Source organism: Pseudocercospora fijiensis (assembly GCF_000340215.1).
Source record: "Pseudocercospora fijiensis CIRAD86 unplaced genomic scaffold MYCFIscaffold_1, whole genome shotgun sequence".
NCBI lineage: Eukaryota > Fungi > Ascomycota > Dothideomycetes > Mycosphaerellales > Mycosphaerellaceae > Pseudocercospora > Pseudocercospora fijiensis.
In genome coordinates this window covers 1,300,026-1,323,320 of record NW_006921532.1, presented here as the reverse complement: position 1 = coordinate 1,323,320, position 23,295 = coordinate 1,300,026, and the positions used below count along the sequence as shown (strand labels likewise).

At 43.3% G+C, this 23,295-nt stretch overlaps 2 protein-coding genes across 2 annotated transcripts; both read right to left on the bottom strand.

Moving 5' to 3' along the window:
* Positions 1-15,214: 15,214 nt before the first annotated feature.
* On the bottom strand, positions 15,215-19,443 carry MYCFIDRAFT_75170 (uncharacterized protein; the record flags this gene model as incomplete). The annotated part of the gene is made up of 4 exons (XM_007922153.1): positions 15,215-15,234; positions 15,455-15,541; positions 18,113-19,128; positions 19,397-19,443. The coding sequence occupies 4 exons, from the start codon at positions 19,441-19,443 to the stop codon at positions 15,215-15,217; spliced, it is 1,170 nt and encodes a 389-aa protein (XP_007920344.1).
* Positions 19,444-20,780: 1,337 nt separating this feature from the next.
* Positions 20,781-22,982, bottom strand: MYCFIDRAFT_129907 (uncharacterized protein; the record flags this gene model as incomplete). Its single annotated transcript, XM_007922612.1, has 3 exons — positions 20,781-20,864; positions 20,898-22,637; positions 22,695-22,982. 3 exons carry the CDS (start codon positions 22,980-22,982, stop codon positions 20,781-20,783), a joined length of 2,112 nt encoding a protein of 703 aa, XP_007920803.1.
* Between the last annotated feature and the right edge of the window lie 313 nt (positions 22,983-23,295).

The following is a 23,295-nucleotide window of genomic DNA, read 5'->3' as shown; positions in this document are numbered from 1 at the left end:
GCGATTTGGAATCGCTAGAAGAGAGGACATTAAACACATCGATATTAGCGAGTGTCCTAATAATATTAGGGTCCTGTTTATTAGCAACCTAATACTAGCCTCCGCCTTAGCTAATCTAACTGCCGACCTGCTCGGTAGTAATAACGATAAACTAGTGCCCCCTAATAGCATAGATCCTAAATAGCTTAAGCGTATACTAGAGCCTATTCGAGAGACCTATATTAATATATTTAAACACTACCTAGCATCGACGTTGCCTATGTTTAAAGAGACGGATTATAAGATTAACATTATAGAGGGTAAAGAGGTCCCTTTTAGTCCCCTCTACAACCTTAGTAAACGAGAGCTTGCTATACTACGTAAGTACTTAGAGGAAAACCTAGCTAATAGTCGAATTCGATATAGTAACAGCCCTGCTAGTGCACCTATCCTGTTCGTGCTAAAGAAGGATAGCGGCCTGCGTTTATATATTAATTATAGAGGGCTTAACGCTGTTACTATTAAAGACCGCTATCTACTTCCGCTTATTAATAAGACCCTCGACCGCCTTTCTAGTACCTACTACTATACTATATTAGACATTAAGGACGCCTATTACCGCATCTGTATTCGCAAGGGCGATAAATAGAAGACAGCCTTTCGTACTCGCTATAGCTATTTTAAGTACTTAGTTATACTATTTAGGCTAGCTAATGCCCCTGCTATATTCTAGTCCTATATTAATCGGGCCCTATTAGGCCTATTAGATTACCTCTATATAGTTTACCTAGATAACATCCTAGTTTATATACACTCTCCTAACATTGCGGAATACTAGGCTACAGTCCGTAAGGTACTCGATCGCCTAAGGGCCTATAGCTTATACTGCAAACCCTCTAAATGTACCTTTACTACTAAAGAGGTGTCCTTCCTTAGCTTCCTCGTATTAACCGAGGGTATTAAGGCTAATCCTAATCGGATTAAGACTATTACTAAGTAGCTAATACCTACTAGTATTAAGGAGCTTTAATCGTTCTTCGGCTTTACTAATTTCTACCGTCGCTTTATTAAGGGCTATTTACGGCATATAATGCCCCTAACTAAGCTTACTAAGACTAAGGCAAACCCTTCTAGAGAGTTTAGGTAGACTAACAAAACACAAGCCGCTTTTGACGGTCTAAAGAAGCGATTTACTAAAGTCCCCTTATTGCACTATTTCGTACTAAGCAAACAGATCCGAATTGAGACTAACGCTTTACAGTTCGCTGTATTAGCTATTATATTACAGTAGGCTAATAATACCTACTAGTACCCGATTGCCTTCTTCTTAAGGAAGATAATTAATGCTAAACGTCGCTACGAGACCTACGAGTAAGAGCTCCTAGCTATTATCGAGGCCTTTAAGTATTAGAGGCACTACCTCGATAGGGCTTAATATACAATATAGGTCTATACAGACTATAACAACCTCCGTAGAATTACGAAGGTTACTAGGGTTATAGGTCGATAGGCTAGATAGGCCGTCTACCTCGCTAGGTTTGATTTTAATATATTATATCGGCTAGGCGTAAGCAACCCTACTAATAGCCTATCGAGGCGACCTAATTACGACAGCGGGACTTAGCAATCTATTAATTTATTGTTTCTAACCCTATAGCATAAGATTGCTATAGCCCGTATTATTAATAAGTAAGCGTAGGATAAGCGGCTTACTAGACTCCGCGACGGCTTAAAGCATATTAATGCTCTTGCTATATTAATAGTACGTATTAAGGCAAGAGCTAAGGACACAGATAGGAGAAGTTATAATAACTCCCTAGTCGATATCGCTATATATAGTAATAGCGATTAAAGCACTAATGCAGTTAATCCGGCTGCTAGTGCTATTAGATGCATATAATGCGTACCTCGTTTAATAGCGAGGGTGCTATTAAATAACCTTACAAATAGGGATAGTCAATCGTTTATAGATAAGCTGTTATATGCTTAGCAGAGGGACGCCTTTGCTACTAAACGTATCGATAAGCTTGTAAGTAGGCGAAAGACTCGATCTAGTAAGAGTAACAATTAGTCGATCGATAATAAAGGTTATTTAAAGTTCAAGGGCAGATACTATATCCCCGCTAAACATTCGATCCGACAAGAACTTCTTAAGCGACACTATAATAGTAAGCTTGCCGGTTACTATAGTATAGAGAGGTCGTACGAGCTACTATCGCGTACATACTACTAGCTAAATAGTAAGCGGGATATAAAGGACTACGTAAACACGTATACCGTATATTAACGAGTTAAAGCACTAAAGCACTTACTATTTAGCGAGTTGTCTTTACTCCCTGTTCTAAAGAAGCTATTTGCTAAGCTTATAATAGATTTTATTATAGGCCTTCTACCTACTAAACGTAGGAGCAGCAAGGACGTATATAATGCTATCCTTATTGTAGTAGATCGATTTACTAAAGGCGCTCGATACATCCCGGCGCGCAAGGATTAGACTGCTATTAATATAGCAGAGGCGCTATAGACTAACATCTTCTGTACCTATTAGGGAACCCCTAAGGGGATAGTCTCCGACAGGGGCTCGACATTCATATCGCACTATTAGAGCGAAATATGCCTATAGCTGAGACTAAAGCATCGGCTATTAACAGCCTTCTATCTATAGACTAACGGTTAAACAGAGAGGCAGAATGCTACTCTATAGCAATACCTACGCAGCTATATTAACGAGAATCCTAACGACTTAGTCAACCTTCTATAACTAGCTAAATTCGTATACAATAACAGTGTCCACTCTTTAACTAAGGTATTACTATATATAGCTATAATGGGCTAGAACGCTGCGATGCTATAAGACCCCCTATTGCTCGAGGCCGAGCGTAAGGAAAGGGAAGCGCGTTAAGTACTAACACCTAAGACACTAGCAGCTATTAAGAGGGTTCAAAAGATGCGAGAAATCTATACTAAGATAGCCGAGAAGTTAACGAAGGCTTAAGAGTACTAAAAGACCTATTATAACAAACACTATATACTAATAACCTTTAAGTAAGGCGACCTAGTTATACTAAGCACTAAGAACCTCCGTATCCGCAAATACCTATTACCTAATAGTAAAACAAGGCCTAAGCTCGCACTAAGATATATTAGCCTATTCCGCATTCGAGAAGCTAAGGGCATACAGGCTTACTAGTTATAGCTTCTACCTTATTATACTATCTATAACACCTTCTATATATCCCTCCTTAAGCCGTACTACCTACGCGAAGGGGATAAAGCACCTACTAAATCCGAGGATATACTAGCTAATAGCGAAGAGCTGTAGTCTATAGAACGTATCCTATAGCACCGGACTAGGAAAGGCAAGAAGGAATACCTCCTAAGGTAGCAAGGCTATTTACCTAAATAGGACTTATAGGAAGCTAAAGGATCCTTTAAGGATATAACCGAGTTGTTAGATAAGTATTAGACTAGCGTAAAGAACAAGAAGAAGGCCAAAAGCTTATAATGTCACTATTAAGGCCTAGGACAATGCTACCCCCGGGGTGCTATTAGCTAACTAATTAGAGGCCGGCAAACTAGGACAATAAGACTATACTAGGCGCGCTACGACGCGTTAATTAACTAATTGCCTGCTCTTTTAAGGACTCTACCTCTTTACTAACGCGCCCTATAGGTCCCCCTCTTATTCCTTTATTCTATCGAGGCCTTAAGGCCTAGGCGATCTACGAGGACGGCGCGCGCGTAAATAGCGATAGTAATAATAACGACGGCGCGGCCGGCGCGGCTATATTAGTAACAGTGTTGCGGAGTGTGTTACTATTTAAGAAAGGAAGGATATAGCTATATTAGTAACGGTGTTGCCGAGTTGTTATTAGTTAAAGAAGGAAATTAGAAGTAAGGTAAAGTTGGCGCTAAGACGACTAGCGCCGCTATTATTAATATTACTTGCTATTGTCGCTATACTTACGAAGACAACCTTACCTATACTGCGAGCCTAAGGCACTATACTAACTAAGTTAAAAGATTGAGCCTATTAAAGGTTTAATTAAAACTTTGAGGCTAAGTTAAAATATTAAGGCTTAAAAGGATTAAGTAGCTTAATAGACTAACTAACTAAGGGCAAAACTATAGAGCTAAGCTAGCCGGGGTCGATCTTGCGGACAATAGGTTACTCCTCGATCTATCTAATCTATTAAGCGAGGCGAACCTCTACTACTACACTTACAATAGCCTTTACCTATAGAAACTAGACGAGCTGTGTTTTTTGAAAGATAAGATAAGATTAACAATTAAAGGCTACTAAACCTAACTAATTAGGGCTAGCGAAACTACGAACAATAATAGCCCTTATAATAATAAGAACAATCCCTCGGAACGGACAACCCTCGGAAGCGGACAGTTCTAGGTCTTTTAAGAGTAGACGTAGAGAACTCGGTACGATATTACTTAGAACGGGGGCAGTGCTACAATACCCCGTACACCTACCTATTATAGCAAGGAAGTTACGCTCGTATTGTAATTAGTCGATAGTCCTTAATTCTTGTAGCTTTATATCCCTTTACTTTATTATATATAAGGATAGCGTAGTTAGAGTTAGATATTATATTAGAAGGTAAGGTTTAATATAGTTATATAATCGGTAGTTGCGTATTCAATTTAGCGCGGATTAAGCAGCTTATTAGACCTACTAAGTTAGTAGCGATAGAGATTAGAACAAGACCGGCTACGAGGGCGCGGCCTTTAGAAGGGAAGCGTATATTAGGGCTAAAGAGGCTACACGTAATTAGTATGTGTTACGGATCTGATTAGTTAGAGTCCTTATATAATCTTAGAGCGACGCTAAGACTAGTAGGCTAAGCTATCGCTCTATCTTACTAGGAGCGATAGGAGCGGTCGAGAGCGATAGCGTCGCTTACGTCGCTTACGACTATAGACAAGATATCTCCTTTGTATTTAGGAACGCCGGAATGCCCTTATAGCTCGAGGCGTTCAACTTATATTACCTACTTACTAATTAGAATTACCTTTATACTAATTATTCTGTCTCTGCCTCCCGCTTATATTAGCCTCTTTAAAGAAGCCTCGGCTTGTACGTAATAAGAAGTCACTTAACGATCTGTCGCAAGTAACTGTAACACTTTAAACGCCCTTAGGATAAGTGCCTTATTACAAGTTGGAAGGGGAACTCCCGCCCCTAGCGAGATAGGCAGTACTCGACGTACTACCTCTAGTACTAGTAATGTACTAGGAACCTATACCGGAAACGATTCTCTTAAGATCGGAAAGCTAGACTTCTATTACGGCGACCGAGACAAGTTCGATACCTAGGTTAGCTAGATAGATATATATTTTATGTTTAACTAGGTTTAAGATAACTTAAAGCTAGTCTTCGTAACGACGTTTATACAAGGCAGGGCTTAGCATTAGGTTAAACCATTTCTTAGGACCTATCTAGATAGCAACGGGACCGACAATTCGGATAGAATCTTCGCAAGCTACGAAAATCTTAAGCGTACGATAAAGAAGGTCTTTAGATCTTCTAACGAAGTTGCTACCGTAGTTAGGGTTATCTAACATTTAACTTAGAAGGGGTTATATACCGATTACGCCGCTAAATTTTAGGAATACGCCTAACTTACGGATTAGGACGACGAAGCTCTTATAACAATATATCGGCGAGGTCTTAAGGATAACGTTAAAGACGAGCTTATACGCGACGGTAGAAAAATGGATAATATAGGAACATTAGTTAAGGTTACGATCGATCTCGACGATAGGCTCTACAAACGAGCTTTAGAACGACGTTACGATTCTAAGACTTCTAGAAAAGCTAGTTATACTCCTAGATACGATAATAGACGAAACTATAGTACCTACGATAAACTAAAGGGGAACAACTACTACGGTACGCAACTAATAGAGCTAGACGCTACCTAGAAGGGTCGAGCAATTAAAGGAAGAAAAGGCAAGAGTTCGCTTAAGAAAGTAGGAAGATTAACTTGCTATACGTATAGTAAGGAAGGCTATATAGTATAGAACTGCCGCGGTAAGAATATAGTGCGACGCGAATAGTTCAATATAATACAACGAAAGGACTCGGGTAGAGAAGGCTACCGAATAGTAGTAGAGCTATACTCTATTAATAACGCGCCGAGGACCTACGTAGAGGTCGTAAAGAAAGAGCTACGACAAATCTGTATAATAGTACGACGACAAGAACCTATATATAGAACCCTTTACTAGAGATTCTATTACGACGACTAATGCTAAATTTATTATTCTACTAAAGTAGAAGTAGGATTTTTCCCTTAGATTAGGCGACTCGTACGAGAAGATACGAAATCCTAGTTAGAAGAAGAAACGATTAATAAATCTTGCTTAGATACCGACGATAAAGAAAACCGAGATCCGGAAGCTTTATTCCCTCCCGGGGAGGAGTTAGGAGCTATCCTAGAAGTACCGGAGTCCCCTTAGCAAGAGGAGGAATAGTAAGAAGATTTAGAAGGAAGTCTAGATACCGAGGAAGAAACTACGAATAAAGAAAGTAAAGACGAATTCGGGATTAACGACGATACGATCCTTACGTTTACAATAGATACACCTATAGTAGCGCGAATAATCGCCTTATATCTAGTACGCAAATACGAGGAAATGTTTCTAAAAGTTAATAGACAACGGAAGGTCGATCCTATCCAATTTGATTATTTCTAGATAAGCTTACGGGCAAAATTCTAGAATCACCCCTAGATACCTATAGACTATACGTACTATAACTTCATTACGGAGCGAGTACCGATAGGAAGTATAATTACGCCCTATAGATACGTCCTATCCGACGAAAGGACGATTATTACTTAAGATATACGTTAGACGGTCTAGCGATTAAATTAGCAATACCGAAAGGCTATAGTAGCGTAGGGATAGGATATATACAACGATACCCTCGAGGAAAAATTATATACCGAAGAAGCACGAACGGTAGGACTACGGATCCGTAACTAGTTAGAACAACGTTAGGCTACTAATTAGTCGGGAAACGGACCAACTCTCTAGATTAGAGCGTTCTAAGAGAGTTCCTTAATACCGAAAGCGCTTAAGCATTAATAGCAGTCTTCCGTACAAAAGTTATCGTTAACGGGCACCCGACGAGTATATTAATAGATTCTAGAGCGAGCGGGAACTTTGCCTCCGAATTATTCGTTAAAAGCCGAGGAATCGCAACCCGAAGTAGAAGAGAAGGAGCGTATAAACTTATAGTAGTAGATAGGTTACCGCTACCTAGTATAGAACGAGAAACGATACCGTTACTACTAGCTATCTAATAGCACTACGAGGAGATTGTCTTAGATATTACTAATATAGCTAGTTATAACATTGTATTAGGCATACCTTAGTTAAGAAAGCATAACCTAGTCGTAGACTAGAGAAAAGGAGTACTTACATTTAAGGAATACGACTATATAATCGGCATTTAACCTGTATAGCGGCAGCGTTCGCAGGCAGATGAGATTAATAAACGTAGGGCGATTCGTAAGACGTTTACGTCGATAGGAATTACGGAGAACCGTATTCAACCCGGATCGACACTACCGTTAGGTTAGGAGGGTTATAATAATAATTACGGGAAGGATAGAAGTTATACGCTATCGAAGAATAAAACTAGAATCTCGGACCTAGACATTCCTAAAGAGTATAGTAAGTAGAAGCGACTCTTTAAAGAGGAGAGAGGCAAGGCAGCCTTACCTAAACACTAACTATAGGATTATAAGATACACTTATAGCCTAGGAAAGAGCCTCTATAGGGACCCTTATACGCAATGTCTAAGAAAGAGCTTAAAACCCTAGATAAGTAGCTAAAAGAGAAATTAGAAAAAGGCTAGATACGGAAGTCGACATCCTCGGCAGCCTTACTAGTAATGTTCGTTCCGAAAGCCGGATTAGACGAAGGACGGCTAGTAGTCGATTTTAGACGACTTAACGACATTATAATTAAGAATCGGTACCTACTACCGAACATCGAAGAAATGTAAGACCGATTAACTAGATTAGACTAGTATACGAAGATTGACCTACGCGATGCGTTTTACGCAATACGTATAGCAGCTAGATACGAATAGATAACAGCATTCCGAACAAGATATAGGCTTTACGAATTCTTAGTTATACCTATAGGACTTACAAATGCCCTAGCGTTATATTAAGACCTCGTAAACGAAGTCCTCCGAGACCTTCTAGATATATACGTTATCGTATATATAGACGATATCTTAGTCTATACTAAGGGAGCTCTCGCGGACTATATACGAATAGTGCAGGACGTCTTTAAACGATTTACTTAAGTAGGATTTAAGACTGCACCTAAGAAATGCGAATTCTATAAGAAGGAAGTTAAATTCCTAGGATTTATTATTAGCACTATAGGAATCAGGATCGATCTAGAAAAAACCAAGTTAATATAGGAATAGCTAACGCCTATATGCGTTAAAGACGTACAATCATTCCTAGGATTAGCTAACTATAACAGAAAATTCATCGAGGGCTACTCTAAGACAGCGGCACCCCTTACGAAGCTTATAAAGAAAGACAAGAAATAGAACTAGAGCACGAAGGAAGACGAAGCGTTTAGGCAGCTAAAGAAGCAATGCGTTTCTGCGCTAACGCTACGATTATTCGATAGGAATAAGGCGGTCTAGATAGAAACAGACGCGTCGGATAGGGCTATAGGAGCATGCCTTATATAAGAGCATAACGGGAAACGACACCCGGTAGCCTATTACTCGAGAAAGATATTACCCGCGGAACAGAACTACGATATCTATAATAAGGAGCTACTTGCAATAGTTGCATTACTGCAATACTAGCGAGTATACGCGGAAGGAGTACTAAGTCTTACGATTCTTTCTAATTATAAGAATCTAACTTACTTTACTACGACTAAAGTACTAACCCGAAGATAGGCCCGCTAGTCGGAGCTACTAGCCTAGTACTAGGACAGTATAAGTTCGAAATCCGCTATACCCTAGGACGCGAGAACGGACGAGCCGACGTACTAAGCCGCCGTAGCGACTATATAGAGGGTTACGAACTAGTGTAGCAGCAGATATTAAAAGCAAACTAAGACGGAAGCCTTAGTGCTAATACAAAAGAATTCAACTACATTATACGAGTTCTTTAGGATATAGAAGAACAGTTTCTAATCGAATATAGGAAATACTAAGTACCTAAGGAACGAGTTACGGAGTATATACGACAACACTACGACGGACTAGAAAATAGACACCCTAGAGTTTTAAAAACAATAGAACTAGTTAAGCGAAGCTTCGGATTCCTATATATGCGACAACGAGTTCTAGAATATATTAAGAAATATCTACAATGTTAGCGTAACAAGGCTGATAGATACGCTAGATATAGACATATCTAATTTAGGACGCTACTAGATAAACTATAGGACGAAGTTATAATAGACTTTATTACGAAACTACCGAAGTCTAAGGATCCGGTTATAGGATATAGCTACGACATAATACTTGTTATAGTCGATAGGCTTACGAAATATGCACACTTTATTCCTACTAATGAAGCAAGTACGGTAGAGCAACTCGGATACCTCGTACTAGATAGACTTATACGATACTACGGATTTCCAAAGACCTATATTACGGATAGAGACAAGCTCTTTATATTAAACTACTAGAAGACGCTTACAGCGACACTTAGAATTAAGTACAAGCTATTAACGGTATACTATCTACAGATAGACGGCTAAACGGAAGTTAAGAATCAGGCCTTAGAGGTATACTTACAGTACTACGTTAATTACGCATAAAACAATTAGGCATCGCTATTGCCTATAGCACAACTTGCGCTAAATAACTAACAATCTGAGACTACGAAAGAGACACTATTCTTCGCTAATTTTAGGAAACATCCGTAGCTATTCGGGGAATAGTATTTATAGCATCTATACGCGCATAAAGCGATAGTCGCTTTAGAAGACTTAAAGCAGGTGTACAAAGAATTGTAAAGGGCAATTACCGAGTCTTAGGAAAAGATTACGGGACTATATAATGCTAAACGAAAAATGGCACCTTAGCTAAAAAAGGGGGATAAGGTCTACCTCCTAATAAAGAATCTAAAAACCCGGAGATCGACTAAGAAACTAGACTACGTTAAAGTCGGGCTATTTTTGATTAATAAGCCTAAAGGACTAGTTAATTACCGACTTAAACTACCGGACGACGCGAAAATCCACCTAGTATTCTATATCTCTATACTAGAACCTATAGACGCCGAAACACCGTATTAAGAAACATTTCACTTCTAACCTAAGGAAGAAAATAAGTTTGAAGTCGAGGAAATCCTAGATTAGCAAGGTTAGAAATACCTTGTTAAATAGAAAGGATACCTACATTTAGAAAACACTTAGGAACTAAAAGAAAACCTGCAGAACTGTTAGCAGATAATTAAAAAATATCAAAACCGGACAAAAAGGAAATAACTAGTATAGGAATTGAACCTACGACCTCTTAGACCCTATCGATTATAGCGCCTTAGAGTTCTTAACGACCTAGGGCAGTATAGCTCGAGGAGCGGGGACTCTAATAGCATACCTAGCAACTATGTCTTTTATAGCTAAGAATTATACTACTAGACTAACTAGCTAGAAGATAAAATAGATAGGAAACATTAAAAATATATACCTTTAGGATACTAGACTCTCGGCACTCCTACTAGGGATTTTAGAGACAGGCTAGGATGTCCTATCTAGACGACTCTAGTTATAAGGCGATATCTATAATCGGCTATCTAGGGGAAACGGCTCGTTAGTAGGCAACGAGAATATTATCGGCTCTATAGGCGAAGAGCCTAGCTCTCTTTCGAGCTCCTCCGCCTATTAAATAGAGGCTTCCTCTGCCTTAAGAGCTTATATCTCCCGATCCTCCTTTATACGTAACGACTTACGTAAGCGACGGACCTTTACGCGGTACTCGAAAAGCTTCCGCGTAAGGAGGTCCTCCTCCTCTTCGGCCGCTTCGAGATCTTTAGCTATCTTTAGGCGCGCCTTCTAGATTTTTTTATACTCTATACGAGTAACTTGTATATTATAGGACTAGCCGTATAGGGCGCACTCGGAGTAGCGACCGGAACGAAGATCGACTTTATAAGGTTTACCGGCCTATTCGTAATAAAAGCAGCGGATCGGTATTTCGAGGTAGTCGGCGAGGATATTATTTACGATATTTTCCTTACGCTAGCGAGAAGACAAATCCTTAGATAACTTTAGTATAACAAAGAAGTTGGAATTAGAAAGTCCCGGAATAAGGGACTATTCCGCTTAAGGAGGGGGATAGTATTACGGATCTAATTAGTTAGAGTCCTTATATAATCTTAGAGCGACGCTAAGACTAGTAGGCTAAGCTGTCGCTCTATCTTACTAGGAGCGATAGGAGCGGTCGAGAGCGACAGCGTCGCTTACGTCGCTTACGACTATAGACAAGATATCTCCTTTGTATTTAGGAACGCCGGAATGCCCTTATAGCTCGAGGCGTTTAACTTATGTTACCTACTTACTAATTAGAATTACCTTTATACTAATTATTCTGTCTCTACCTCCCGCTTGTATTAGCCTCTCTAAAGAAGCCTCGGCTTGTACGTAATAAGAAGTCACTTAACGATCTGTCGCGAGTAACCGTAATAGTATGTAACTAGGCCGAGTAAAGCTAGGGTCTTAATGCCTTAGGCAGGGCTTAGCGCTTAGCGTTAGGCCAACTCTCCTACCTTCCTCCCTCTCCTCCTAGATCCTTATCGAATACTATACTAATTTACTACTACCCTATCTACCTGCTAATATAACCCTTCTTATACTAGGACCGCTACGTACGGGATATCGCACTTACAACTATAGAGTTAGCAATAGGCGAATATATATAGTATTATATATACAGCCTAGCTAGAACTAGTCGGACCGAATATAGCCTAAGAACGCGTCGAGCATAGATAAAAGGCTGTTTAATCTAGTAGGGCTTTGCCGTACGCTAAAAATAGTTAATTAGATAGCATTGTTATAGTTCTCCGGATTTAAGGTAAGCTTCGAGCTTCTTCGGTCGGCACTATAATAACACTTATAGACTGCTATTTCCTTTACGCTCGAGCCTCTAATACCTCTATACTATCGCTATCGATTGTCCGAGTATTATTTCGTAGTTTCAAGTAAGGGCTATAGTATAACTAGGGTTAAAAGAACTAAGTCGAGAACAGGTAGGCGCAAATACTGCCGTACTACCTACTCGAATTTGCCTAGCAAATTTAGCCTCCCGAGTATACTACTAGGAACACCTCTAACAACTACGGTTCTATTAGCTATATACTTAATAGAATAGCGACGATTAGATTAAGTTAACTGCCGTACTAGAATAGGCCTCGTTTAATCGACTATATAAACTAGTAGGCCGGTCTTAACCTACTAGTCTTCCGTTTTAGGAGGAAGCTTCTCGTATTCCGGACTAGGGCTAATATTGCATATAGCGCCTATAAACACCTCGGAGTGAAAGTAGGTATTTACTAAATCCCTAAGAAGCAAGGATTCTAGCGAATAGTTACTTGTTATTTAGCGGTCTAGCCCTAGTTACTTTTACTCCGAAGTGTAGAGACGCTATATAGGCTATATAACTAAATTAGAATCTTATCCTAATATATTAGAATCTCGGCAACTACCGGTTCCTTATATAATGCTAAGCAATGCGACCGATTACTATACGATACGCCTATAATAATGTCGTGCGCGAGAGTATATAATACTATAGCGGTAGGTAAGTAAGTTCCGGGTTAGGTAGACTAGGTTTTTTAGTAGAATAAGTAAATGCAGACCTCGAAACAGACTTCTTAATAGTAGTAGACTATATAAATAGCAACTAGTTACAATATTAGTGTACTCTGCTAGCATTTCGAGGCTCTACAACATATATAGGATCGTGCCCTATAGGCCGGCTATTCGCGAGAGGGTAGTCGTACTATATACCTGTATTCTAGCTCGAGTAGTAACGCTTATAGTTAGGCACGAGGTTGCTAAGGGCTCCGTAGCTATAGTTGAATTGCTAGTTAACTATATACTACTATTACTAGCTTAGAGTAAAGTACTATTGTTAGTTGCTAGGCGGTAGTATCTACTAGCTTAATAGCGGAAGCATAGAACTAGGTAGTAGCGGAAGTATAGAACTAGGTAGTAGCGGCGGTATAGAACTAGGTAGTAGCGGCGGCATAGAACTAGGTAGTAGCAGCGGTATAGAACTAGGTAGTAGCTGCTAGGGGGACTAATTAACTAGTGTTTCTACTAGTATAGGAAGACCTATAGAAGCCGCACCTACTAGAGCCGTAGATAAGGGTCTCGAAGGTTGCTAAGTATATAGAAAGTCGTTACTATAGTAAGCTAAAGTGCAACTACTAGTACTTCTATAGCCGTAGCGACTCGTATAGCTCCGCTAGTATATATACCTCTTCTTCCTTCGCTAAGTCGATTGTAAGTAAGTAATTAGAGGTACAGTGCGACTAGGCTCGGCGTTACGAATAGCCTCTTGCTAGTTAATAATAGTTAGTGTCTCGTAACCTAGTAGCGGCGTAGCTCTGTTACCTAGGTCTACTCGTTTAGGTCTAGTTACTAACCTTCTCGTACTACTAAGTATGCTACGAGCCTTCCGTATAGCCTTTACCTTACGCTTCTGCTTCCGTTTAAGAGGGTTAAGTTTCCTATCTTCTAACTGCTTTATAGCAGTTATAGTGCTACTAGGTACCTACTAGTAGCTGTTAAACAACCGGACTTTAAGGACTCGTCGTCTATTAGAAGTAAGAAGCGCTCGTTGCTTATAACGGTACGGTAGACCGAAGGTTCTACGGAAGCCGCCGGAGTATAGTTTAGGTATAAAATCGGGGTTAGACTACATCTTTGAGAGCTCGTTCTTAGCTAGGTCTCGCTAACCTTCTACTAGTTTAAGACTGTATATAGAAACAAGGCGCACTACCTTATTAAAGTAGTTATTATTAAGGTACTTCGAATAGCCTATGTTCTGTTCTTTACTAAGCTTAGAAGAATACCTATCGATTTAATAGTTAAAGTAGCCTTCTAAGCGGTCGAGGAAGGTGAGAATATCGCTCTTCGAAGTAGTAAGGAAGGCCTTTAATCTAGCGTATATAGACTCGATAGGCGACGTTATTATATTACCGAAGTGCCTAGTTTTATCGACCTAGCATTTAACGGCCTTGTTAGTATATAGCTACTATTCTCGGTCTAGGTAATCGGCTATAATTATCTAGCTATTAACGTTAAGTAAGTATAGACCTTCTTCTTCTAGTACCTCTAGAATAGGCTTACCCTTCGAGAGCGAGACAATAAGGCTACGGAAGTATTCAAATTCTCCTTCTATAGAAGCCGAAACAGCCTTATTAAACACCTTTATAAAGAACTCGGTCTCGACCGTAGCTTCTAGTCGCTTAGTCGTTAGATTAACGTACGTACTAATATAATACTTAGTATTAGCAAGAACAGCTAATCTTATATACTAGCGGCAGACTATAGTTAGAAGCTCTAGAAACATACGGTAAAGGGCATTAATAAGCGCTCGGTCTCTATCGTATAGAAACATACGAGGTTCCTTATAGTATTGTTCTTCTAGCATCTTATTAAGACACTTTAGTACGATAGTATAATTGCCTTGCGCCTGTCCGTTTATTAGTATTATAGCTAATAGTATAACTTGGTTAAACTAGTTAAGCTAAGCTATTACGAAGAGCGGCAAATCGTAGTCGTTCGTCTTATAGGTATAGTCTCTAAGTAATATATCCGGACAATGCTTATAGAACTCAATTATCTTTAGGTAAGCAAAGAACACCTATTAGAGGCGCGAGTCGTCGTCTTTAGTAGCTTCGGAAGTATCGTTACTACTGTCTTTAGGTTAAGGGTTAAGGCTAGTAAACTTAGCTAATTCTTCCGCTATAAAGTCGAAGTTAGACTTAAACTAGCAGCCCTATTCCTTTAGTTGTTATAACGACCTCTCGACTACCGTTTTGCCGTCTAATTTAACTCGCTTTGCCTTCGCCTATGCATTTAATATATCCTATAGCGACGGCGGTATAAAATAAGGGTTATCTAGGTTATAAAAGTACTATTTTGTTTAAGCGCGAATAGAGCGGACAATAAGACTGCCCTTCGCTCTTAAATCTACTATAAACTTAATAACCTTTAAGTAGCGATAGCGCCGCCTATAGTTAGTAAGACAGATTAGCGCTACGGCGGCGTAGTTATAGTTATTCTAGTTCTAGTATAAGGTTTAAGAACTATTAACTTCTTCCGGATTGTCTACGAATACTAGACAAGACTACCGACAACTAGTCTTCTTAGTATGCGCGTTTCTATACCGTTTACTAGCGATCTTTCGCGCCTCCTTCTTTATATTCGTAGCGGCGGTTATCTTCGGCGTACTATACTTCGTATAGCGGAAGGCGTAGTAGATAACCTCGTATTCGTCGTTGCGCTTATAGCTAGTCTTATTAAGCTTAAATCTACGCTCTTAGCTTAGGTTCTATATATATTCTTCGAGTTTATTATACGTCTCGAAGGACTAGCTCTACGGTAGCTCGATTTGCTAATATTCTTCTAGTATAAGCACTATCTTATCGTCCGAGTCGCTCTGCCCTTCTTTATTACTGTCTACCTCCGCCGAGCTATCTACCTCTACCGAGCTATCTACCTCTACCGAGCTATCTACCTCTACCGCCGGCGGTAGCGGCGGCGAGTCGAGGCTAGCGAGAAGGTCCGCTATCTATTTATTATCCGTACGAGTAGCTATAGTAGCGACAGCGATAATATAGCGACGATAGCGATAGCGATAGCGATAGTAAGGTCTATCCTAGGCGCAGATTCGGTGCAAGAGTAGGGGAACGCGACGCGCCTAACAAATTACTATAGAAACACGCGTTATACCGCTCTCGGCTAAAACTAAGATTCTAATATATTAGGATAAGATTCTGATTTAGTTATAGGGCTATATAGGGTGCACACGTTGTTTCTAGTAGACGAAGCTTTTGTCTAGGCCTGTTAAAGCCTTCCTAACTCCGCGAAGGACGAATTAGATATTTAAAAAAGCCTATTAAGCAAAGAGCCGAGAGGTCGGGACAGGACTGTTATAGAAATGCACTATCTCCCTTCCCTATACCTTTCTAACAAGAGATACAAATAGATATAAAATACGGGCTCTCTCTCTCTCTCTCTCTCTCTCTCTCTCTTACCTACTACCTACGACTCTATACGCTTGCCTCTCTACAGCCTTCCCTTACTCCTACTTACGATAAAGTCTATTATTTCTATTATCGCCGCTCTCTTAAGCCTCGCCTCTACGATAAAGATCGACGGGTATAAAGTCGTAGTATTACAACTAGGCCCCCTAATTTTTTAAAGAAGTAGACAATTCAAAATCCGTAGAAGCTTAAAGGTATATATTATAGAGAGAGAGAGAGAGAGAAAAACCCCCTAAGACGTTTTCTTATTAGATACTCGTATAATTATTCGTTTATTTCGCTAATAGCTTTCTTTCTTTCTTTAGCAAAAAAACAGCCTCCTCCTCTACCTTCTATACCGAAAAAAGCAGGCTACGATTAAAATACCGGCGAACTTACAATAAAGTGCCTAGCTAGGCAGCAGGTGATGTGCGATAAAGCGAGTAGGGAATATTATTGCAAGGTAATGTTCTTTTTTTAAACTGTAGAAGCCGAGATAATAATAACAATAACAACAATTACGCTAACTAATAAGGATAACAGATCACAAACGGAAACGTGGCGTGCAATGCCTAAGGTTACGATGGGCCGACGTGGTAAGTTATTATTATCATTATCAACGCAAGCCGGGGTGGGGGGTTATAGATTCCATAATAGAAGTCTTCAAGTCAGGCGCGCTGACTGCATACAAAAAAAAACAGGTATCACGATTCGAAGGGGAATACTTGCTGCCTGCCGAAAAGCTCCGAGGAGCCTGCGTTGGCGAATAAGAAATATGATTGTACTTGATGATACCCTACACGTGGCTTGGATTGTGAGGGTGTTGTCATAATGCGGTTGGTTTCAGCATAGACGACGAGGTTCCTGTTGAACAGGAGGTTACCTTGGCGTGAGAAGGGTTGAGATAAAATCAATCACTGGTTTGATATCATTTCTCTCTAATTCTCTGAATTTCATGCTGCTATTATACAATAATTGTCCCGGTCCGTTTGCTTGCTGCGTTCTAACAGCCACGAATTACATGTAGCAATGCAGAAGCACGAGCCACAAACTCCATGGAACCCGAGTGTTGACATTGGTATGCCTCGAAATTTCCACTAGAGAAAATTTCTGAGACTCTAGGTGGATAACGGTGGGCATCGAAAGAGCCTCGAGAGCCTCTTCGCCCGACCATCGTACAAAAGCCCGTGCCAGCCAACGTCATATAATGGTCCAATACTGTCCATCAGGTGTACCGCAGTGTAACTTCGAGAACCCGGATGGACCAACATCGCTAGCCACGAACTAATCAGGCTGAGGTCTACACGCCACCTCATCACTCGTCATGACGTGAGAGCATGTCTTGCAAGGTGATAATGCCGTAGCATTGCTTCTGATACAATTAAATTACCAATCTTGATTCATGGTGCCGCGGACCCACCTGGATATCCTACTGCCCCCCACAATGCTTGCTGACCCCTTACATGAAATGCATCAATTCTCCATGCAAACACAAACAAATACCACCGATACTGCTTGTGATAAAAAAATCATCAACGCCCGCCAAAGCTCTTCCCGGCCCGCTTGAAACCACCCTTGGAAGTCCTCCACACCGCAAACGCCCCCTCTGCGCCTGAATGATCTTCACATACAGGCAGTCCATCAAGGGCGAGACGATCCTTGGTCTCTATGTCCACGCCAGATACCCCTCTTCGCTGGAAAGAATACAATTCGGTCTCTGGTGCTCGAAGTTCCGGTTTTGTCAGAGTCATGCGCAAGGTCATCTCTCGGCCCCCCAATTCCGGCGTTAGGCTGCGGGCCATCACTTTGTTTGAGGGTGGCAAGACTTTACCAGAGTTGGGTGAGGAATATGGGCCAAAAATACCTTCAGAACCGGCAGGTGTCTTCGGGGACATTGTCGACGACATCTCCTCATCATCCTTGCTGTTCGCAATCGATAGCTCCTCCAGATCCTCGTTGAGATCGTCATCGCATTCATCCATCGAAGGTGCATGTTTAGTGCGATGAGGACGAAAGCCAAATTCCAGCGCTTCGTCAAATTTCTCAGGTGAAGCCAGATACTCACGCAACTTCGAGCGGGCGGAAACGTCCTTGTAGTACTTTGTCTCAGTAGCAGAATCGACGGGTGATGGAAGAGGAGGCGGCGACCGCACATGCTCCACGGACCGCAAGGTGCTGGGCTGTGGTAAAGGTGGCACCGCCGGTAGTAGGGTGGGTGGCGGTAGCGGTATTGGAGCCAACGAGATTGCGCGTTTGCGTGTGAAAGACTTGCGTCGCCATTCGGGTCGCGGCTCCACGGTGTCTGGCGATATCGAACTATACGTGGTGCTCTCAGATCCTTGTCGTTGTCGAGCATACAACTTCAGAAAGTCCACGTCGTGAAGTGCCGGTTCGGAGGTCATTATCGATTCCGAATCCACCCAGGACCAATCCTTCTCAAAGCCCTCGAACTCCTCAGAAACTAATGACGGATAATGATATGAGATCCTGCTCTCATTTCGGTCGAGAGTCGTCCTTCTCGACACACTGTTTTCCGACGTGGTGGAGATGCCCAGTACTCGCTCTGAGCTCTCGGTGAGCAGTGTGAGCTCCTCTGAAGTGAAATTGGAGCGCTTCAATTTATCAGGCAGGGCCAGGAACCACAAGGCCTGACTTTCATCTACGTCCGCTTCCGATCGAGAGTGGCTGGGTTTCCTGAATGGTGAAAGGTGCGACAGGGAAGATGACGGCCGGAATGAGTGGGCAGTCTTTGGCCTGGCGGAATCCAAGGATGGCTTAGGCGATAGCCATGAGTGGTCCTTGTTGCTCTGCTTGTTGCGTTTTTGAGCGGCGGCCTGTTGTGCAATGCGTAGCCGCTCGACGGACGAGAAGTACTTCTTCCTGCACGCCCATATTAGCACTCAGCCAGAAACATTGACATCTGGTGGGGTTGCCATGTGAGCGGGGAGGTAATGAGGACGGTGGTTTCAAGTAAGTCAGTCGGGTGGATCTCACGTGTGCAATGCTGGAGCGTCGACATTGTCTTCATTTTCCAGTTGTGGAAGGGCTCGCACGCTTGGTCCAGAAGACGGAGGGGTTTGGTGACACGGAGAGCACGATGAAGTGGATCAGGAGGGAGACATGGCATGGTGTGACGAAAGGGACTCACTGGATTGACGGGGGCAGCGCGGCATACTCCTCCGGCGTGATGAGCATGTTTGGGGTCGGGTTCGAACGCGGAGTGTCAGAGTGCTGACGGGAGCGAGGTGTGGAAGTGCGCTCAGTCGATGGCGTTCGATGTGACGGAGAAATGCATGGAGAGGCTCCGGGAGATGGGGAGTGGACGGCAGGGCGCATGCTGATAGAATATGCCTTGCAGACGAGGGGAGCTCGTTGTGAGAGGTGAGCCGTGGTCGAATGCAGGCTGCCGCAAGCCACCGTGCCGCAATAGTAATGCGGGTGTGCAACGCGCGAAGCAAACGGAGCCTAAGTTACCAAAGTTGCATTGAAGAGACTGCACGGGGAGATGATTGATAGATGGAAGATTCAGGTACCCCGATCTTGCTGGCCCTGCTCTCGCCAGGATGAAGGATCGATGCGTAAGGCAGTCAGCAGGGCCCCGGCTAGCGACAGTAGTAGTGACAACGCGACCGCCCACCGCCCACCGCCCACCGCCCAATAATCCCCGCCAAGAACAGAACCTTACGGGAGACGCATTCGATCGGCCCCCCCCCTCCCCCCTACGAATCAACCGTTGCTTCCTATGTATTCCGTATCGTGAACGACAAGTCGTGTAACCATGTCCATCGGCACGTCCACACACCTCACGCGCCCCGCCCCGCCCCGCCCCGCCCCGCTCCTTCCTAACGAGTTTCACCATACCTGTCAAAAAAGAGTCAAAACCCTGCCGTAAAGCGATCTCAAGGAAGGCTTGGTCGAAGTTCCAAAAATACCCCTGGCCTCTGCGTACACGCGCCATCCTTCTGCCGCTCGCGTGCAAATCAGCGAACGCTTTAGCCGCTGACGATGAGGGGACACGCTACTGCAAACAACACTTCTTTGTCCCACGCGATCGCATTATTGATGCGGAAGGCCTATACCAAACCGACACATCGCATCTATCTAATGTGTTTCGCCATCCGTCACAAGACAGACTATGCTCGCGTGGCCTGCGCATGGTCAAGGGTCCGCCACGGACCGTAAACTGTCATCATCCAAGAGCCCTCTTGTTGTCGTTTCGAAACCACGAATCCGAAGTTGGAGGGGGGTTTTTTTCCTTCTAGGGAATCCTCGCTCACATGAGGCATACACACATCCAGTATGCAGTACAGCGTCTTCCAATAAGTTCTCGCATCGGAGTGAGAGTGGATACCTGCGGCCCGTAGAATTGAGATTCCCAATTCGTTGCGAACCATGAAATCCAGGATTGGGGGATTTGAGTGCTTTCACTCCGATGCGACAAGAGGCTGTCTGTATACAATGGAAAATCCAAAGAGTCACACACACACACACACATCAATAGAAAACCTCAATATCTATCCATCCCTCTTAACTCACACCTCATCCGGCAAAGCATACCAATACTCCTCATCCAACCCCTCCCGACTCGGCACAGGCTTCCCACCACCACCACCACCCTTAACACTCGCCTCCAGCGCCTCCCAGTCAACATCTTCCCACCTGAGATTCAACATCCGTAACCTCACCCCCCAATCCTCCATCATTTCGATCAATCTCGTAGTATCCTTCGTAATGGGTTGCTGGTTGAGAAGCATGAGAAGACCATCCAACCATTCGGACGCCAAATACGAAGTTTTAGGGAATAATTCAAGCAAAACGCGCTCTTCTTCTTTTTGATCATTGTCAAGCTTGGAAGGTTTAGATGATGTTCCCAGGATGGTGATCTTAGTCGTCGAGATTTTGTTAGAGGAAGATTCTCGCATCGAAGAAGAAATCTTTAGCGTTTCGTGAGTTTCCGAGCTTTGATGTTCTTCATTGATGCTGATAGGCTGTTCGGCGGCCGAAACATTGCTGTCGACGGACGTGACAAGGTTGAGGTCGATTTTTTCGTGCAGGTCGGTGAGGGGAGGGTCGGTATCGCCTTTCACAGGATAGGTTTCGTAGTGTAGCCATCTTCGGTTATGGCTTAACCTAACAAATCGCCAGGCGACTTCGGGCGAAGAGACTGCTGACGTGGGGAACCAAGAACCTTGGAGCATGCATCGGATCCGCTGCTCTTTCATGAATTGCAAGCTTTCGTGATGGAGTTGTTCCCGCACTTGAACCAGATGTGGGCCCCAGGCATCTTGGTAGACATCGTTGAGGGTTTCCATTTGCCAACGCCGAGCGGTCTCGAGACTGACCACGCGAAGTTCTTCCTCTACTTTGCTGACATCCGTCTTCCGCCCGACGGAGCCAACGATCCGCTCGACAACGATTCGCACCAGTTCTTCGATTTTGTAAATGTCCTGCTGCTCGGCACCTGCATCCTTCCACAGCCGGATGAAAGCATTCAAGGCAGCAGTATGCAGGCGTCCCCACTGGAGCAGAAGCGGTTTGTACAATCTGTCAACGCTCTGATCGCGGTCAAAGCCGTTGTCGCGCAAGCCATCGACAGTGCTATCATCGATCTCGAAATGTTCGTACAGGACCAAGGTCACGCTTAGACTGGCGCGCGCGATAGGACATCGGAATTCTCGTGGTTGCGTAGACTGTTCCATCAAAATCTTCTGGTAAGTGTCTTCGTTACGTCGAGTGTACTCAACCAGGTCCATCATTCCAAGATAACCCGTCTCGTCGAATTCCCAGGCAGGCGATTCAGTCTCGAACCCTAGCCTTCGCCACTTCTCTGGATGATGTTTCCTGACCTTGGCTCCATTCACGCTCACCGGCGGAGCATATGGTTCTGGCTTGCTTAACAAGTGGATTGTTTTCAAGGCTCGCTTGTGCTCGGAAAGCTCAACATTGACCATGACATCTCTCCACTTCCGCAGTAGGACTTTGGTCAGGCCTTGAAACTCTAGGATGGCAATCGCGAGAGGACTATCTGCATAGTTGGCAGCGTCGCCACGCATCAGCATACCCACTCCACCAATCACACCAAGATCTTGCAATTTTTTGACGAATTTCGGCCATTCGTTCTCGCCGCCGTTTGTGATCGCATCTCTCATCAAGGCGTTGACGAGCTGAAGGGCATTGGCGCAGAGAGTATGGTCGGAAGCACTCAAACGCTGCACCAGTGACTCTAGGAACTGTGGGTGGTTATCCAGCGCTGGCTTCAAAGTACGGATTCCGGAAGCGCCCTCGCTCGAGTCTCGTGGATGCGCGGGTCGCGAGATTACCAAGACCAAAAGAGTGAGCGCATTGCGAACGATGTTGACGAGGGGATGAGAGATAGCTAGAGACAATGCCTACGGCCATGGTCAGCTTCCGTCAGTCCAAAGCAGACTCCATGTAGCCATGTCTACCTTCTCCAGAACCTCTTCATCGCAGCACTCCCAACCAATGTCCAGCTCCAACAGCGCATCCAAGCTGCCCAGCGCATAGGCCTGTGTGTTGCCCGAAGTGTCCAAAACCGCCTGGCGCAAGGCAGGTAGACCGCCAGCTTGTATGAAAGCATCTGAAAAGGACGGATCGCTCAGAAGGCCTTTGAGCTTGAAAACCGCATACTTTCGTGCGCTTTCGCTCTCAGCCACGAGTCCAGCAACCAACGACTCGACATCCGGGCGCTCCTCGAAGTTGTGCCGCTCCTCCATGCCCCCACTATTTCTCTCTCTCTTTCTTTCACACTCGAAAATCTCCCTTCTCGCTCAGGACTTGTGATAACTTGCAGATTACGATGAAGAGTAGGAGGGAGAAGAGGAAGCGTGCATGCCGAAACATGCTCTAAGGAGGTTGGCTGGCAGGAACCTTGAACGCTACACGCGAGGCGAAGCGAAGGCTTAAATTGAGATGAGGTGCACGGACGGACGGACAGGGCGATTGAGATAACGATGATGAGAAGACATGTTGCACTTATATAAAACGGAGAGTCGTCACTGCAACGATACCTTACGAGCAGGATTGCAG